Source organism: Octopus sinensis, linkage group LG12, assembly GCF_006345805.1.
Source record: "Octopus sinensis linkage group LG12, ASM634580v1, whole genome shotgun sequence".
NCBI classification, from domain to species: Eukaryota; Metazoa; Mollusca; class Cephalopoda; order Octopoda; family Octopodidae; genus Octopus; species Octopus sinensis.
In genome coordinates, this window is record NC_043008.1 from 59,623,946 (window position 1) to 59,643,945 (window position 20,000).

General features: G+C 38.1%; 1 protein-coding gene across 1 annotated transcript in view; it reads right to left on the reverse strand.

Moving 5' to 3' along the window:
- Window positions 1-20,000, reverse strand: part of LOC115218129 (F-box only protein 33) — a 53,448-nt gene that overhangs the window by 531 nt on the left and 32,917 nt on the right. The window contains exons 2-3 of the mRNA XM_029787926.2: window positions 11,008-11,696; window positions 496-656 (exon numbers count right to left, since the gene is read on the reverse strand). Of these exons, the coding sequence (XP_029643786.1) occupies window positions 496-656; window positions 11,008-11,476 (630 nt within the window). The 5' untranslated portion in view covers window positions 11,477-11,696. The remainder of the gene's footprint in view (window positions 1-495; window positions 657-11,007; window positions 11,697-20,000) is intronic.

The following is a 20,000-nucleotide window of genomic DNA, read 5'->3' on the forward strand; positions in this document are numbered from 1 at the left end:
GTTTTCTTTTTGTAACCACATGATTTCAGGTTCAATACCACTGCATGGAATATTGGATAAGTGTCTTTTACAATAGCCCCAGGATGAACAATGCCTTGTGAATGAATACAGTAGCTGGAATCCTATTGTGTGTGTGCATGTGTGTGTGTGTGTGTGTGTGTGTTCATGTGTGCACATATGCATGTGCACAGATGCAAACATTAACATTCTGCAGCTTTGCTTGTCACTTTCTCAGCGAAATAATTTTGTAGTTAGATTCCATTTTGGCTTTACACCCGGTCGCTTTGCGTATCTGAAGAACTACGAAATGAAAAAAGGCCCTAACACGAGCAACAGGAAAGCTTGCGCTTGGCCATAAAATCCTGCCCTTAAATAAGTCCCTGTCAAAACCTATGCTAGCACAGGTTAAAAGCAAAAGAACATTCATCAAATGAGCAAATAAATAAACATGTAGATTTACAAAAAAAAAAAAGGATTTTTTTTTTTAATAATTACCTTTTGAAAAAATTCACCATCATATGATCCAAATTTCATCCATGTGACTTCATCCTCCTCATGAAGACTATAAATACAGCTAGATGGAATGTCAAAAGTTTTCAATTGTTGGCCACGTAACCTAGCAATAGCCACCATGTCATCATCACATACCTGATAACCTGATAGAAACGAAACAAGACAGCAAGCAATAAGTGACAGAGTTATCTCCCTTGCAGAAGCATCGCATTCACATACGAAAGACATACCTGATGAACCAACGAGAGTGTCGGTTTTTTTACCTGCAAGAATCAACATCCAAATCTCCCTCAAATTACATCTTATTGTCTGGAAAAGATGGTTGGGATGCTGGGCACATTAGATAACGGAATATAGAATAATGAAGAGGACAGAGTGGCCGTGGTTGAAATGCCTTTCAAAATAGGCCAGCTCACTCAGGGCTGACCTGGAGCCAACAACTATTTTGAAGCCATGGTAGTTTCTATCTGGTTGCTGTTTTAAAAATGGGAGGACCGACTGGATGATGTAGTCCTAGGTATACTCCATCAAAGAAAATACAAAATGTTTACAGTTGGAATATACTTGTACTATAGGATGGCTCGATCAGGACCCAATTTGAAGATAGCCAATGACAACAACTGTCTGACTAGAGATAGATTAAATAATTTAACTCATGAAAAAAAAAATGATTGCTTACAAAAGGGACCACTTGGTTGAAAGGTGCAAGCAGGCATGGTTGTGTAGTAAGAAGTTTGCTTCCCAACCACGTGGTTCTGAGTTCAGTCCCACTGCATGGCACCCCGGGCAAAGTGTCTTTTACTATAGTCCAACACCAACCAAGGCTTTGAGTGGATTTGGTAGACAGAAACTGAAGGAAGCTCATCATATGTGTGTGTGTGTGTGTGTGTGCGTGTGCATGCATAGTCCCTAGTATCATGGGACTGCGCAATAGGTTCAGGGGAAGAATGCTCACTTGCCATGCAGGCAGCCTAGGTTGGTTTCTCAGTTGATGCGATGTACTTTTGTGGAGCAGGCATGGATGTGTGGTTAACAAGTTTGCTTTGTGACTACATGGTTTCAGGTTCAGTCCCACTGCACAGCACCTTCAACAAGCATCTACTATAACCCCAGGCTAGACAATGCCTTGTGAGTGATTTTGGTAGAAGGGAAATGAATGAAAGCCTGTTATGTGTGTGTGTATGTGTGTGTGTCAGTGTATGCACGTGTGTCTTTGTTTCCCGTAACTGTTTGACAACTGGTATTGGTTTATTTATGTCCCCATAACTTAGTGGTTTGGCAGAATAAGTACCAAGCTCAAAAATAAACACTGGGGTTGATTCGTTCAATTGAAGCCTTTGAGACAGTGCCCCGAGCCTAACATCTAATGCCTACCCTTTGCCTTCTCAATACAAAGGTAACACTTGACAACAGCTCTCAACTCACATACTGTAGCATAGGTATAGGAGTGGGGACATGTGCATACAGCCTACCATACTTATTCAGGTGGGGACACCAAAAGTATTTTCCACTTACCCTGTGATTGTTGAGGATCCTTGCTATGGTTCTATTACAGCACAACAGAAATAAATGCAAAAGCCCATCACACAGATCTCTGTATCTTTTGGCTCCAAAAGACAGTTTAACCCTTTAGTATTTAAAATGGCCATATCTGACCAAAATAGTTAATCTGTTTTATGTTCAAACTGACCAGATCCAGGCTCTCACACCTACCCTACAATACTATTCTACATTAAGTAATTACACCATCAAGATCTTGAAGATATGAGATAATGCATGATTAATTCAAATCAATGTGAATCAATAGGCATTATGTTTGATTGAATAATCTGAACACTAAAGGGTTAAGTAACCATCTCAGTTTCCATATTAAGGACCTCATCTGCTGGGCAATCTGTCTTTCTGCACTTCTGTCATTATCATCATTGTTTAACGTTCGCTTTCCATGCTAGCATGGGTTGGACGATTTGACTGACGACTGGCGAACCAGATGGCTGCACCAGGCTCCAATCTGATCTGGCAGAGTTTCTACAGCTGGATGCCCTTCCTAACGCCAACCACTCCGAGAGTATAGTGGGTACTTTTACATGCCACCGGCACGAGAGCCAGTCAGGAGGTACTGGCAACGGCTACGCTCAAATGGTGTTTTTTACGTGCCACCTGCACAGGAGCCAGTCCAGCAGCACTGGCAATGACCTTGCTCGAATGTTTTTTTTTACGTGCCACCAGCACAAGTGCCAGTAAGGCGACGCTGGTAACAATCATGCTCGAATGGTGCTTTTTATGTGCCACCAGCATGAAACTGGCTTCTGTGCCAGTGATGGATCACATACAGTTAATACATGAAGACCCTGAAGGCCTTTAGTATCCAGCATTCTAGAAGATCCTTTTTGTCATCTGGTGAGATTGGATATGATGCACACAGAAACACACACACATACATACACACATACACAACACCAACAACACTGAATCCACACCTACATAGGTATCGTTTGAGACTGGCTTGTACATCTCCCCCATATGATCCTCTCAGGTTAGCAATATCGTGATCAATCAACACCAGGTTGAATGATCAAAAGGAGTAATCCAAAGACCAGCTGAAGACTACTTTCAAGATGAGCACCATCAACCTTTCAAGAGCGAATGAAGAACAATGATACCTGTTGGTTACTTTGGCAGTCTCACTAGAGAGTGGGGTTTGGCACTATGGAAGAGAAACTCAGTAGAACCAGAAGCAAGATAGAAGAATCATCATCATCATTTAGCGTCTGCTTTCCATGCTGGCACGGGTTGGATGGTTCAACTGGGGTCTGGGAGGCCAGAAGGCTGCACCAGGCCCAGTCTGATCTGGCAAATATTACACTGTATTACAACTGCAGCAGCATTATTAAGGATCAGCAAGTACAGTGGTAAAAGCATTTACGAACAGAAGAGAAAATGGTCATCATTGAATATAATGGACTCAGAGAACCCAATGACTGAAGGTCAGGGTGGATGCAAATAATACAAGCACAATATCAGCAACAATAGCAACGTATATATACAGAGAGAGAGGGGGGGAAAAGATGGGGGTAATATATAAAGGATGGATAAATGGAGAGACTGATTGACCGGTTGATTGAATGATTACATGAACAAATGAATGAATGAATGGGTAAATAGATGGCTAGAAAGATGATGCATAGGTTTATATATTACTGACTGACTGGTCGACGATGATTAAATAAATGGATAGGTGGATGGATAGATATTTAATGTCTAGGGTACACACACACATACACAACCACAACTATGTATATGTACATATATATATGCACACACACAACTACATGTATGTATATGTACATATATACACAATATATTTACTGACTGATTGGTTAATTGAATGACTGAATGAATAGACGGATGGATGGATGGATGGATTGATGGATGTTTAGAGTGTATATATATTTTACTGATTGACTGGGGGATTAACTCATTAGCATTCAGATTACTCTGTTATGCAACGCTTATTTATTCCCATTACTTTGGAATTACTCATGCAATATCTCGTAGCTTTGAGATTTCATTGATGTGATTGTTTATTTTTTAGCAAGCCACTGTAGGATAAGTATGAGAGGCTGAATCTTGTCAGTTTGAACATAAAACAGATGGAATATTTTGGGATGGATATGACCAGTTTAAATGCTAATGAATAAATGAATAGGTGGATGGATAGATAAATGATGTGTAAGGAGTATATATATTGTAGTTGTCATCATCATCATCATTTAACGTCCGTTTCCCATACTGGTATGAGTTGGACAGTTTGATATGGAGCTAGCCAGACTCCAATTGTCTGTTGTGGCATGGTCTGTATGGCTGGATGTCCTTCCTAACGCCAACCACTTTACAGTGTGTGCTGGGTGCATTTTACATGCCACCAGCACCAGTGTTTTTTATGTAGCACCAGTACCTGAAAGGACAAGCTTGTATGTATGGAAGACAGTGATTTTACGTAGCTTGATGCATCTTATCAAGTACAGCAAATCACCTCATCTCCCAGTTCCCTTATTTCCTCAGTGAGGTCCAGTGTCCAAAGATCCCTTCTCACTACTTCATCCGTCTTCCTGGGCCTACCCCTTCTACAAGTACCATCCACAATTAGAGCTCAGCACTTCTTTACACAGCTGTCCTCATCTATACATATCACATAACCAAACCAGTGCAGTCTTCCCTCTTGCACACATCTGATGATCAACCATGATGGAACATAAGATGTGTGGTCAAAGGTGTTATACAGCCAAGACAATCTCATTACAATAATCATCCAACTGATGCCAACATTTTATCAGTTGGACAAGTCTCACATCATCTTACCACTCATTATGGTCCTAAAGAAGATGCTTAAAGCTATCATGTTTGTCTACAGGTAGTGAATGAAGACAATGATTCCAACTATATAATCGCAACTGCTCCTGCCTACATACTACATCATCATCATCATCGTTTAGTGTCCGCTTTCCATGCTAGCATGGGTTGGACGGTTCAAACTGGGGTCTGGGAAGCCAGAAGGCTGCACCAGGCCCAGTCTGATCTAGCAATGTTTCTACGGCTGGATGCCCTTCCTAACGCCAGCCACTCTGTGAGTGTAGTGGGTGCTTTTTACGTGCCACCGGCACAGGTGCCAGACGAGGCTGGCAAACAGCCACGATCGGATGGTGCTTTTTACATGCCAACGGCACGGAGGCCAGGCAAGGCTGGCAACTGCCACGATTGGATGGTGCTTTTTACGAGCCACTGGCACAGAGGCCAGTCGGGACAGCGCTGCCAACGGCCACGTTCGGATGGTTTTCTTATGTGCCACCGGCACTGGTATCACAGCTACAATTTCCATTGATGTTGATCGATTTCAATTTTGATTTTGATTTTCACTTGCCTCAACAGGTCTTCTGCATACCATAAGCTATGGAAATTGTAGTATGCATTGTTGCAAATGTGTGTTAAGCTCACTGTTACCACAAAAGATCAACCATCTGTTGCTCATAACACTTTCAATTATTAATATTCAATGAAGATCATAAGTAACTATAAAGCACTTCAAAAATGGATGCAGCTGGCTGAGGAAAGGAAGTCACGACTGCTCTCTCTTATATTATTATTTTTATGCACTTCAAACTGCAGAAATGGCAGTATTGCTCAGTTGCGGACATGTGGAATACCCCAACCAGTACAGCAAGACCACATGACCCTTAGTTGAAGGTATGTCTCTAGTGTGTGAGGTTCACAGTCTTACTTGTTAGACACAGATTCTAGACTAACACGGGGTTTATTTTTAAGTAAAGAAGAGCTGCACACATCAGACTGACTCCCTGGTTCTCACATAATAATCCCTGTGGCAAGTCAAAACAAATGAGTTTATACGAAAATGCAGGAGATTTTCAAAGTAGCAGAAGGGATCTTCAGACTTCACAGTACCATGACTTGGTGTATATCCAGGCCATAAAACATCATTCCAGATGCTTGCCCTGTATCATGGCTTGTAGCCCAGTACGACAGTACACTGCCACCTGTACAACTAGTACCCACTGGCCTACCACAACATCTTACAGTACACACACATGCATATGTGTGTGTGTGTGTGAGTATACATATATATATATATATATATATATATATATATATATATATATATATCAAGACTGGAGCTTGGTGCAGCCATCTGGTTCGCCAGCCCACAGTCAAACCATCCAACCCATGCTTGCATGAAAAGCGGACGTTAAACGACGACGATGATGATGATGATATATATATATATATATATATATATATATATATATATATATATATATATATATATATACACACACACACACACACATATATATATATACACACATATATTTATGTATTTGACATCAAAAGAATTTATAAACTTTCAAGAGAACATGAAATAATTCTTTTTTTGGGGAACAGTGGATCTCGAAGTATGTAAAGCTATACATAATAGAATGTAAACACTGAAGTGAAAGACCCTTTTGGGAAGAAAAAGTTAAAGACTGCATATTTCTTATCCAAAAGGGTTTTCCAACTCAATATTCACACACACACACACACACAAACACAGACACATATTCATACATACGCACATGCATGCATGCACAGACAAAAGAACACACATCCACACATATGTGCAGACCAAATTTTAGTGATATCTGTTTTAACAAGAACGGAGAAATGGAAAATTGGAAATGATAAGATTTGAATAGAGGCCAAAGAAATGTTCAACATTATAAAACATTCTGTACAGTTCTTATAGCCCCTGTGCCAATTCAAAATCCTTAACTGTAAGAAGATACCACTACTATAACTTCCAAATCTTTCTGCAAAGATTCAAATGGCTTACTGGATTACATCAGTTAACAATTTTCCACAAATGAACATCATCGCTTACAGTAAAACTAAAAATAAAATTCAAAAATTTTTCAAATTCCCTGAACCATTCCATTAAAGAATTCTAGAAATGTGTACTCTTTAAGATATGAAGAAAAGTCTGAAACTATCCAGAATGTAAATACCAGAAATTCACTGGCTCATGCAAACAGACCAAATAAACTTTTAGAAGATGATATCTGTAGGATCGTGGAGGCGCAATGGCCCAGTGGTTAGGGCTGCGGACTCGCAGTCGGAGGATCGCGGTTTCGATTCCCAGACTGGGTGTTCTGTGTGTTTATCGAGTGAAAACACCTAAAGCTCCACAGGGGGTGGTGGCGACCCCTGTTGTACTCTATCGCCCTAACTTCCTCTCACTCTTTCTTCCTGTTTCTTGGGTGATGCTGCGATGGACTGGCATCCCATCCAGCTGGGGGGAACACATATGCCAGAGAAAGCGGGAAACCAAACCCATGAGCCTGGCTAGGCTTGAAAAGGGCGCATAAATAAATAAACAATCTGCAGGATCATATATAAACTTTAGTCAAGAGACATCAAATTTCACAGTAAGATACATATGTGACGGTCACAAATATTCATTACTGCTTAGATGCAAGTCATCTCATACTAAACAGACCTGTGATAAGCCATGACCATCTCATCCTTTCAAACAAAATGTATCATGGATTACCATCGTCATTTAGCATCAGTTTCCCATGCTGGCATGGGTTAGATGATTTAACTGGAACTGGCAAGCTGAGAGCTGTACCAGGTTCCAGTCTGATTTGGCTTGGTTTCTATGGCTGGATGCCCTTCCAAACACCAACCACTTCAAGAGTGTAATGGGCGCCCTTTATATGTCACCAGCTCTGGTTATGACTACCATTACATATGGCTTGACATGTCTTCTCAAGCACAGCAAATCACTAAAGGTCTCAATCACTTGTCATTATCAAAAGTATTGTATTTTTTTTTTTTTTATGGCAAGGAGAAGTAGGTGTGTGTGTGGCTGAGTGGTAAGAAGTTTGCTTCCAAACCATGTAATCTTGGCTTCAGTCCCACTGCATGGAACCTTGGGCAAGTGTCTTCTACTATCGCTTCAGGCTGACCAAAGCCTTGTAGGCAGATTCGGTATATAGAAACTGAAAGAAGGTCATCGTGTATGTGTTTGTCTTTGTGTTTGATCCACCCACTAACCACCACCACCACTTGACAACTAGTGTTGGTTTGTATATGTCCCCATAATCTAGTGGTCTGGTGAAAGAGACTGATAAAATAAGTGCCAGACTTGATAAAAAACAAGTACTGGGAGCAATTTCTTAGACTAAACCCTTCAGTGCAGCACCCTAGAATGGCCACAGTCCAGAGACTGAAACAAGAAACAGATAAAAGATAAAAGTAAGATATGATGATCTAAGAGACCTGGTTGCTATTTCTAGCAAATTTAGAGACTGCAGAGAGGCTCCCTGATTGGCTCATGATTCTACTTCTAATGTTTAGTTTCACCTAAGCCTTGAGCAAGTAGAAATTTGACCAAATGCATTCCATCTATAACTATCCCTCCTGTATACCTAAGACTAAATAATCAAACATGCCTTTCTTCCCTTTTACATTTTGTTTCCAAGACAGCAGGTTCTGATTTAAGAAAAATTTATCTGCTATTTCCAGCAAGTCAGACAAGTGGATAGGGGTCTCTCTCATAAACTAACACATCAATTGGTATTATTAACTTATACCAAATTCAAATTATGCCGAGGTTGACTTTGCCTTTCATCCTTTCGGAGTTGATAAATTAAGTACCAGTGAAATTCTGGCGTCAATGTAATCGACTCATCCCGTACCCAAAATGGCTGCCCTTGTGGCAAAATTCGAAACTACCTTATACTAAAATCAAATTCTGCCAAGGTCGACTTTGCCTTTCATCCTTTCGGGGTCAATAAATTAAGTACCATTATTACCTTATACCAATGTACTCCTGTGTTTTACACCCAATGCCCTTCAACCGCAATACATGAATAATTTCTCAGTTCACTCCTCTCTCTCATATTGAAGTAGTAATTGGTGGAAAAGTGCTGGACTAACTACTAGCTAGTGTGTTGGATATTTAAAATATACTAAAACATACTGCACTCTATCTAACTGTTGACAAGGCCCTTTTGCACAAGTTGACTAGTCTCTCTCTCTTTACATAAGTGACCAACTTGATTGATGACTGTCCAATCATCTGATACTAGTTCTACCGATACATGTTAAAGAATATCTATACTTCCTGTCAACTATTCCCCTGCAACACACACACATAATTTCTGGTGGTTGTCAAGACATCCAAGATGTTAGCTGTAAAGCACAACGACAACAGCAACAGCAGCAACAGCAGCAATGCAGTTCTAGAGCCATTACTCAGATAATTAGTCAGACCTTCCACTCTGCAACCGTTATTAGAGTGATTAAGTTGATTAAGAGAAAAACAGTTTGATCTGATAATTTTATACTACTGCATGGATGACTTCTTTCCTGAAATCAATCACCTGAAGGTCAATCTAGCTCTCAGATCATTAACTGGAAATTAATTAATTCATAGCCTTCAAAAATTATTATATTCTTACAACTTTTATTAAAGAGATAGTGAATTTGGTAAAGACTTGACTGTTTTGTTTTGTCTTGTTTTTTGCTTGCTTTTTTTTTTTCTTTTCCCACCCCACCTTCTTCTTATGGGGAAGAAACCTCGGTTATGATCTTTGCGGAACCTCTGAGTATTTCTTGAATGCTTTAGAGTTCACATACAATCGAGACCATTCAGCTTTCAACATCATCATCATCATCATCATTTAACATTGACTTTCCATGCTGGCATGGGTTGGACAAGTTGACATAATTCAATGGGATCAAGGACTGCAGCATGCTTCAGTGTCTGCTTACGCATGGTTTCTATGGCTAGATGCCCTTCCTAATGGCAACCACTTTACAGTGTGTAGTGGATGCTTTTTCTTTTTTATTTGTGACACCAACACTACTAAGGTCACAATGCAACTCACAAGATTATGAACCCTGAGGAAGAGGGCTTTCAGCTTTATGCTAGGGATGAGGGATTAATACACGAGAAGAGGAGGGGCAGGGCGAGGTGGAGAAACAGCAGGTTCTTGTACTAGACCTACATGGTTACTCAGATTCAGTAGGGAAGGGAGAGTATGATCAGTAGGAGCTGCAAAAGGATAAATATTAGAGATGGTGTCAAGGTACCCCTGCCCTTGCCCCCCCCCCCACGTCCACCCATCTAAGTTCAAGGTGCTTTGTAGATATGAAACAATTGCTAGACTCTGAATGAATCAGGTAGCTCTGTCTTCTTGCTTTTGATGATCACACATGTGTCTTTTGAAATCAATATTACAGGCAACATTCATTCAAAAATTGATTTAACCCAACCATAGTTGATCCCAGTAACAGAACTCCTGAAGGTCTCCCAAGACTGAGGGATAAGGAATTTAGTGAAGTTAATGTAGTTGAGGTTGGTTTTGAGCTTTTGAATAAGCTGATACAATGATTCGGAGAAATGCAGTTAGAGAGAAGAATATTTTTTTTTAAAGTGTGTTAAGAAGACATCCTGATGAAACAAAGACAGTAATGGTAAGAGAATGATAAATATAATTATAAGGAAAAGGTAAAAAAAAAAATATCAAAAAGATTTAAGAAGAATTAAAATTCAAACACGAAATCAACTTCTGTATATTTTGCTTTTGGATTTGGTTTGCAAGATTCTTTATATGAGTTCGTGTGTTGAAGCATATTCTGTTGTGTCTGGGGAGAGTCATTCTCTTTTAGTACCTTATTATTTAACACACTCACTGGTAAAATTTCAGGGAAATTTTAGGAAAATAAAAAGACGAAATAAGTGGAAATTTTACCGGTGAGTGTGTTAAATAATAAGGTACTAAAAGAGAATGACTCTCCCCAGACACAACAGAACTTCTGTATTATATTTTTCTATAAAGCATTTATGTTAATAAAATCTAATCTAACATTTTCCATATTCTCCAAATATTAAAGAGGATTATTTTGAAAATAAATTAAAGTTTACCATACCTATTAATGTGAAATGCATCAGTTTTGGACAACGCCATGCCAACATCACAAAGGGATCTTCATCAGCTTCAATCTCATAAACAATAGGGTCTCCATTAGCAAAACCATCTATTATATGTATTTCTTTCAGCGTGTTATTGTAATGTGAAGATATATAACTAACTGAAGCAATGTTGATATTGGAACAGAACATCTGCCGGAATTTGGCTAAGGGCATTGAAGGCTGCAAGATATTCAAGAGACCAGCAACACCCTCAAAGGAGTGAATCAGGTTTAAGGTCACTTCTAGGTTTGAAGAATGGTTACGTAACCGGCGCCAAGTTTCATTGGTAATCACTTCATGGTCAGCATCAATACCGTGGACATTAATAACCAAATTTTCAAGCTTAGACTTCTTGGGATCAATAAAGGTTAGCAGGAGGTCATTGGTTAAGTAATCATAATCAAGGCTAAGACTACGGAGACCCATAAAACGGCAAAAGTCAATAGCATTCAATTCTATGATACCATAACTTTCAGAGTCTTCTTTCACACTGGCAAGATGCAGAGACTCCAGTGTAGATGCATGATGTTCTGCCAGTAAGTTGACAAAAACATTGGAGTGTTCTAAAAGCTCTTCAACACAACCTAAAGCAAAATGTTGCAGATGCCTGCTGGTCTTGATTAAGGCTTCAATATTATCAAGATACCTGGAAATATAAAATGAGAAATAAAGAAAGAAAAAAGACATTATAAATATTTCTTTATGGATAAAGAATAAAATGAACAAAACATAGTTACAGTATGGAATTAAAAATCATATTTTATATATTGATTTCAAGTTTTGGCACAAGGCCAGCAAACTCAGGGGAAGGATAGTTCAATTAGATTGATCCCAGGGTTTAACATGTACTTATTTTATTAACCCCAAAAGGATGAAAGGCAAAGTCGACCTCAGCAGAATTTGAACTCAGATTGTAGAGATGTATGAAATGCCACTAAGCATTTTAACAAAAGGTAATGATTCTGCTAGCTTTCAGCCTTACTTTGTATCCTTTATTTCAGTTCAAAATGGCTGAAGTTATGTTGGTCTATTAATCCTGTCATTACTGTATTTATTTTGAGATGCTCTGTGTTTCTTTTGATTAATTTAAATTAACAAAGAATTTTAGTAAAATAATTTAGTTATCATTTAGCTAGTGTAAGGAACATAAGTTGTGACTAAGGTTTGGTGGAAGATTGTAATTCAAAACTTATGAAAACAAGACATCTGTACTCAGAGCCAGAGCCGGTTTCAGCCGGGTTGGTAATGAAAGGGTTAAACCCTATAACATTTAAACTAGCCATATAAAGCCCAAATATTTTACTTGTTTTACATTCAAACCAGCAAGATCTGATTTCTCACACCTACCCAACAATATCATTCTGAAAATAAACTCTCCTATCACTGAAATCTTGAAGCTACAAGACAATGCTTGACTAATTCAAAACAATATGAATAAATTAGCATTATATTTGCCAAAGTATTCTGAGTGCTAAAGACTACACACATAAGATTTCAAAATCTCAATTCTGTAGTTCTAAATAAAATAATACATTTCCCTTCTAACCTCAAGTGCCATTCCAGTTTTAAATATCATTGTTATTTTAACATCTCTTCAAAGCTTGCATGGGTCAGATGAGAGCAAACTGAGACAGAGTTTTCTCAGGTCAGATAACCTTCCCAATGCCAAACCCTGCCTGTTTCCAAGCAAGGTAATAATCTCCAAATTCATCAAACAGCAAACAGTAGTATAAGAAAACACAGCTTCAAAAACATAAAAATCTATGTGGATGCTCAACCTTATAGAAATAGCAAACAAATCTCCCTCAAATCATACAACACCATCTTAAAAATGGAAGAGACATATACAGTTCTATATTTAAGAGATGTGGAATTATTTACATTATTTACATTATTGCCATTTGACGGATATTTGTCCTCATCTTGTTTGTTGTTAAAACAACGCTTCGGCTGATATACCCTCCAGCCTTCATCAGGTGTTATTATTATTATATGTACACACACACACGTGTGTGCATGTGTATATATGTATGTATGTATGTATGTATGTATATATATATATATATATATATATATATGTATGTATATATATATGTATGTATGCATATATATATATATATATAGCTGAAATTTACAGAAAAACAAAAGACAAAAACAGGTGTATAAACAACAAGCAGGTGTATTAGTTTGATGCACAGGAAGGTGAGAAAGTCTTTACATTTCGACCCTATGCTCTTCAACTGTGTGTGTGTGTGTGTGTGTGTTTGTGTGTATGTATGTATACACACACAGAGTTCAAATGTAGAAAACAGGTGAGGGAAGAACAAGTAGGTGTATTAGTTTGACACTGGATATACGTACGTACTTACATATGTATGAGTGTGAGTGTGGGTAGGCATATGTTTGTGTCACCTTGTCTTGACATTGCATGACAGTTGTAAACGAGTGTCATTATCACATAAGCAGTGTCATTCATTTCCGATATTCTGAGGGCATTCAACCGTAGGAAATCTGCTTCATATAAACTACATCAAATCCATGCAAGCATGGAGAAGTAGACCTCCCTTTCGTTACTGTATTTATTTTGAGATGCTCTGTGTTTCTTTTTAAATTACTTAAAATATAACAAAGAATTTAGTAAAATAACTTAGTTATCATTCAGCTAGTGTTAGGAACATAAATTGTGGCTAAGGTTTGGTGGAAGATTTTAATTCAAAACTTATGAAAACAAGACATTTGTACTCAGAGCCAGGGCCAGTTTCAGCCGGGTTGGTAACGAAAGGGTTAAACCAATAACATTTAACCCTTTCATTACCATAAATTAGCCATATAAAGCCCAAATATTTTACTTGTTTTACATTCAAACCAGCAAGATCTGATTTCTCAGTCTGGTTGGTAACGAAAGAGTTAAAACGATGATACTGATGATGATGATTCTAGTAAATTGATCGACCACAAAGAAGCTCCCGCGCTGGCTCGTATAAAAAGCAAAACCTGTAACGGTAGTTACCTCCGTCCCCATCATGAACTCGTGATTACAGGACTTTTATAAAAACATACGAGCTGTTATTTGAAGTTTAGTACAGAAAAACAATGTGCATGTCTAGCAAGAGATTTTAGAGTTTACAGCTCACAGCAGGCTGTATGTCATGTGTAGCCAACTAGAATTAGTTGCTATGGTGTAAATAAGTGGATAAATCAATCAATCAACCAAGAAAAAAAAGGAAAAAGCCTGTTAAGTTGTATTCCACATTAATACAATCAGCCACTCAGTGAGCTAGGGCATTCTGCCATAATGGCCATAAGTATAATATCTGTAAACCTACTGTCCTAGGACAATGGGGAGGTCAATTCATGAACTTGAGCAACACAGAATCTTCATAATGAATTTCCCAGGTTAGAGTGCTATATTATCTAATGAGTGGATGAACATTCATAATTGATGCAGCGGAAGAGGAGAAAGAAAGAAATCTTCATTAAAATACATTCCCCCTATTTACTTTCTACTGTGAAATCATTAATTATTCATTTAACATGTGGAGGCATGATTGTGTGATTAAGAAGTTTGCTTCTCAAACCATGTCGTTTCAGGTTCAGTCCCACTGTATGACACCCAGGGGAAGTGTCCTGTACTACTGCCCCAAGATGACCAAAGCCCAAGCTCATCATACATACATACATACATATACATATATATTAGGTTGAATAAAAAGTAAGTAACGTTTTGAAACATGAAATAAATCACAATATATTTCAACAATGCGGAAATTCTGTTCATCAAAGTACCATTACAATGAACATGTTTTTGCCAACAAGTTACAAGTTTGTTTATTTTGCTGACATAAAAATCTGGAGTTCTGGAGCTGATGAACTCTTTGAATGCTCTTTCAGCATCGGTTTGATTTTTTAACTCTTTCTGTCGCAGGAAACCGTCAAGGTATTTGAAAAAGTGGTAGTCAGTAGGAGAAAGGTTTGAGGAATAAGCTGGGTAGGGAAGAACTTCATAGCCAAGTTCCCTCAACTTCTGGAGCATCATTAACCCTTTAGTGTTTAAATTGGCCAAATCCAGCCCAATATATTCCACATATTTTATATTCAAACTGGCCATATCTAGCCTCTCACACCTAATCTACAATGTCATTCTAAAAATAAACAATCACATCATTGAAACCTCAAAGCTATAAGGTAATGCATGATTAATTCAAAACAATTTAAATAAAAAAGCATTACATTTAACAGAGTAATCTGAACACTAAAGGGTTAATGTGGTCAAGCATTGTCATGAAGAATGAGTGACCCTCTTCTGTTCACCAGTCTTCGACGGAGGAGTAGCAGTTTTTTGTTCATTTCGGCAATTTCATGGCAATATGTTTCAGCAGTAATGGTTTTTTCCAGGTTTTTAGAAGTTATAGTGGATGAGTCCCACAGTACACCACCAAACAGTCACCATAACCATCTTTTTAAAAAGCTTGTGTTTAGGGAAGGTTTTCGGTGCTACATTTTGGTTCAATCATTGCGAAGAACGTTTTTTTATTATAGGACAGAATCCACTTTTCATCGCAAATTACAATACGGTCAAGAAATGGAACAGTCAGGTTACAGAGAAGAAGCGACCAGCAAATTTCATATCTGCGCATTTTCAGATTTTTATTAAAATTGTGTGGTACCCATTTGTTGAGCTTTTTTGATTTTCTCATCGCATGCAAATGGTTGCAGGCAGTTTTCTGGCTAATTTGAAGTTGTTTTGCCAGTTCTCAAGTGGTTTTGCACAGATCTTTCTCAACAATGGTCTTTAATTGACCATCATAGATGACATATGGGCATCCACTACACTCACGATCTTCAAGGCTTGGGTCTCCACTGCGAAATCCTTTAAACCAGTTTCAAGCTGACCACTCACTGGTCATTTCCTCACCAAACGTTTAATTGATATCGCGAGCAGTTTCAGCTGCTTTACATTCTATTTTGAAATTGAATAGCAAAATTGCTCAAATATCATGCTTTTACAGTTTCATTCCAGATGATTGTAACAATGGTGAAAAAAAATCAATGTTAATTTATTGATGCATTTGGGCCAGTCTATATCTGTATTATCATACAATTACAAAAAAAAATTTACAAAAAATTCAAAACTGCAAAAATCCAGTACAAATTCTTCATGGTTCAAAACGTTGCTTACTTTTTACTCAACCTGATATATATATATATATCATCATCATCATCATTTAACCCTTTCATTACTGTATTTATTTTGAGATTCTCTGTTATTCTTTCAATTATTTTAAATATAACAAAGAATTTAGTAAAATAACTTAATTATCATTCCGCTAGTGTTAGGAACATAAATTGTGACTAAGGTTTGGTGAAAGATTTTAATTCAAAACTTATGAAAATAAGATATTTGCACTACAAAGCTAGGGCCGGTTTCAGCCGGGTTAGTCATGAAAGGGTTAATGTCTGTTTTTCATGATAGATGGTTTTACAGGAGCTGCCTTACAGAGTGGACTGAGTGTTTTTTACATGGCATAAGCACCTTTCAAGCATTGGGCCTCACTGAGGCAATGACAAATGACAGAAACGCTTGGCAATATGCCGTGTTTGAGAAGACCCATCAAGCCAAATGAAATTGTAGTTGTGGCAGAGAAACAGTGACAGTTGAGAATCAGAAATGGAGTGTAAACTAGTTTCCTAGATTGGCACAAAACATACTGCTAGATTTATTGCTCCACTCAGCCTTTCAACTCACCCCTCTTTTCAACCATCCATCTATCCCATACATACATGTAGTCAGAACAATGTGTTACCTAAGCTGTTTTGCTTGCGCTATGTTGCTTTAGAGCCCTTCATTTGCCAATGTCTGCCACAACCCCAGTTTTAACAAAAAAAATTTTTTTTTAATTAGCAGTTAAATTTCAACAAATGCCAGAGGAAGCGGAGCTGATGATGATGATGATGATGATGATGACAGTGATGATGATGAATGGCAATGATCATGACAATGATAAAGAAGAAATAGTTAACTGCTACTTAGGAATTACACATTAAATCTTATCTATTCTTTACTTTGAGATTTTAGGAACTTAAGGAATTAATTACAATCAAGAAATGAGTCAATCAACACTTATATATTTCTACAATGATAGGTGGGGTTTTTTTTTCTCTCTCTCTTTAATTCCCCTCCACTCTGATGTTTGACAAATAACAAACCATTTAACCATTGAAATTTAACCCTTCACTCTGTCAAATGTAATGTTTATTTATTCATATTGCTTTCAACAAATCATTTATTCTCTTGTAGCACTGAGATTTCAATGATGTGACATAGGCATAGGAGTGGCTGTGCAGTAAGTAGCTTGTTTATTAACCACATGGTTCCGGGTTCAGTCCCACTGCATGGCACCTTGGGCAAGTGTCTTCTACTATAGCCTCGGGTCGACCAAAGCTTTGCAAGTGGATTTGGTAGAAAGAAGCCCGTTGTATATATGTCTATATATGTGTGTGTATATGTTTGTGTGTGTGTGTTTGTCCCCCCAACATCGCTTGACAACTGATGCTGGTGTGTTTACGCCGCCGTAACTTAGTGGTTCGGCAAAAAAGACCGATAGAATAAATACTAGGCTTACAAAGAATAAGTCCTGGGGTCAATTTGCTCGACTAAAGGCGGTGCTCCAGCATGGCCAAAGTCAAATGACTGAAACAATTAAAAAAGTAAAGAGTATGTTTTCAAAATGACATTGTAGGGTATGTGTGAGAGGTAGGATCTGGCCAGCTTGAACATAAACCAGAGGGAACCTTTGGGCTGGATATGGCCATATTAAATATTTAAAGAATTAATAAGTCTTTTTGAGTACGTAAACATAATAGATGGGTCAACTAGTACGGATGAATTGAACAAGAATAGATAAGAGGAACATGTGGCAATGAAAAGTAAGGTAAATTTTAGAAAGCAGGAAGTGATGATAAGTGGTAAGGCATTGATGAAGTAGACAGAACCAACATGTGGCCATGCCTGGTATGCAAAAAGGATGTTAACTGTACAATATAAGCTGGGTGGAGCCATTCAAAATGTAGTGATGTGGAAAGATTATTTATTAATACTGTATCTTTTACTCTTTTACTTGTTTTAGTCATTTGACTGCGGCCATGCTGGAGCACTGCCTTTAATCAAGCAAATTAACCCCAGGACTTATTCTTTGTAAGCCTAGTACTAATTCTATCGGTCTCTTATGCTGAACCGCTAAGTTACGGGGACGTAAACACACCAGCATCGGTTGTCAAGCGATGTTGGGGGGACAAACACAGACACACACATATATATACATACAACGTGCTTCTTTCAGTTTCCGTCTACCAAATCCACTCACAAGGCTTTGGTCTTCCTGAGGCTATAGTAGAAGACACTTGCCCAAGGTGCCACGCAGTGGCACTGAACCCGAAACCATGTAGTTGGTAAGCAAGCTACTTACCACACAGCCACTCCTGGAACTACAATTACAAGGTGGTATCAAAAAGTTCCCAGACTTTCTGTAGCATGTCGACAGATGAAAGCACAAGGTTGTTTTGTAATCTGCTTAGTCTCCTGGTCCATGGAAAAATTGTCTAATACAAAAGCAGTCAGTGGTATAGAAAAGGTTGGGGCCTGTTGACCTAATAGATATTTTGGAAAGGTAGATCAAAGTTAGCAACAGTGACTAGAACACATACAAATTCCAAGAAGGAAGTGTTGTACTAATGAAGATGGAAGTGTCACCAAAACTAAAGAAAAAGGTCTATGCTGCAATATGTATGTGTGTGTATATGTTTGTATGTCTGTGTTTGTCTCCCCAACATCGCTTGACAACCAATGCTGTGTATTTTCGTCCCTGTAACTCAGCAGTTAGGCAAAAGGGACCGATAGAATATGTGACATAAATAATGAAAAGGGGAGTAGCAGAGAAGGTTGGATGGAAAAGAAAAATAGCTCAGCATATGTGTATCACTGAGAGAGAGAGAGAGAGATGACAACAGACAATGAATGGAAGAGGATGATGGGAATAGAGCTTGTGTTGGATAATGTAAAGAGAAATGGAATGATTTGGCAAGATCATGTGTAGAGAAAGGATGAAAGTGACAGGCTAGGAGAAGAGATGGAAATGAATGAGGACGGAAGGTGGAGGAAGAGAAAATAAAGGCAAAGAATTTAGTAGGAGGGATATAGGGGACTAGGTAAACTAGAGAAGACTGTCATGGAATATGCAAGGTTACCCTCTGCTGAAGCAGGGGAAATGGACTTAATTGTTGTCGTTATGATATTTAATTAAAACATTTTTATTTAAAACTAAAATTATGAGATGCTGTGAGACCCAGTCAGTTTAAAATGACCATCCTGTATGAAAGGCCAAACTAGAATAGGGGGAAGGTTTATAAGTAATTCAAAGTAATTTAAACTCAACCCTCATTCCACACTGTCTTCTTTGTGCAAGTATTTTTTTTAGGGTTTATAATGGGATCTTTTTCACACCTTAATTTTGACTACTCACCTATGAGGAATACCCTCTTTATAATGTTGGCAACGGAAATAGGGATAAGAATGTGTATTGTCCATTTGATGGGAAAATTTCCATAGGTGGCTGAAGATTGCTTGACATTTTAAAACTGGTGTAATACTTAGTGTTTAATAAAATGAAGTAGCATGAAACGATCGTACCACATTACCTCAGATATACTTGTTGCTTATTTTGATTATATATATATATATATATATATACAAGTGCAGGAGTAGCTGTGTGATAAGTAGCTTGCTTACGAACCACATGGTTCCGGGTTCATTCCCACTGCATGGCACCTTGGGCAAATGTCTTCTACTATAGCCTCAGGCTGACCAAAGCCTTGTGAGTGGATTCGGTAGATGGAAACTGAAAGAAGCCCATCGTATATATGTATATATATATATGTGTGTATATATGTTTGT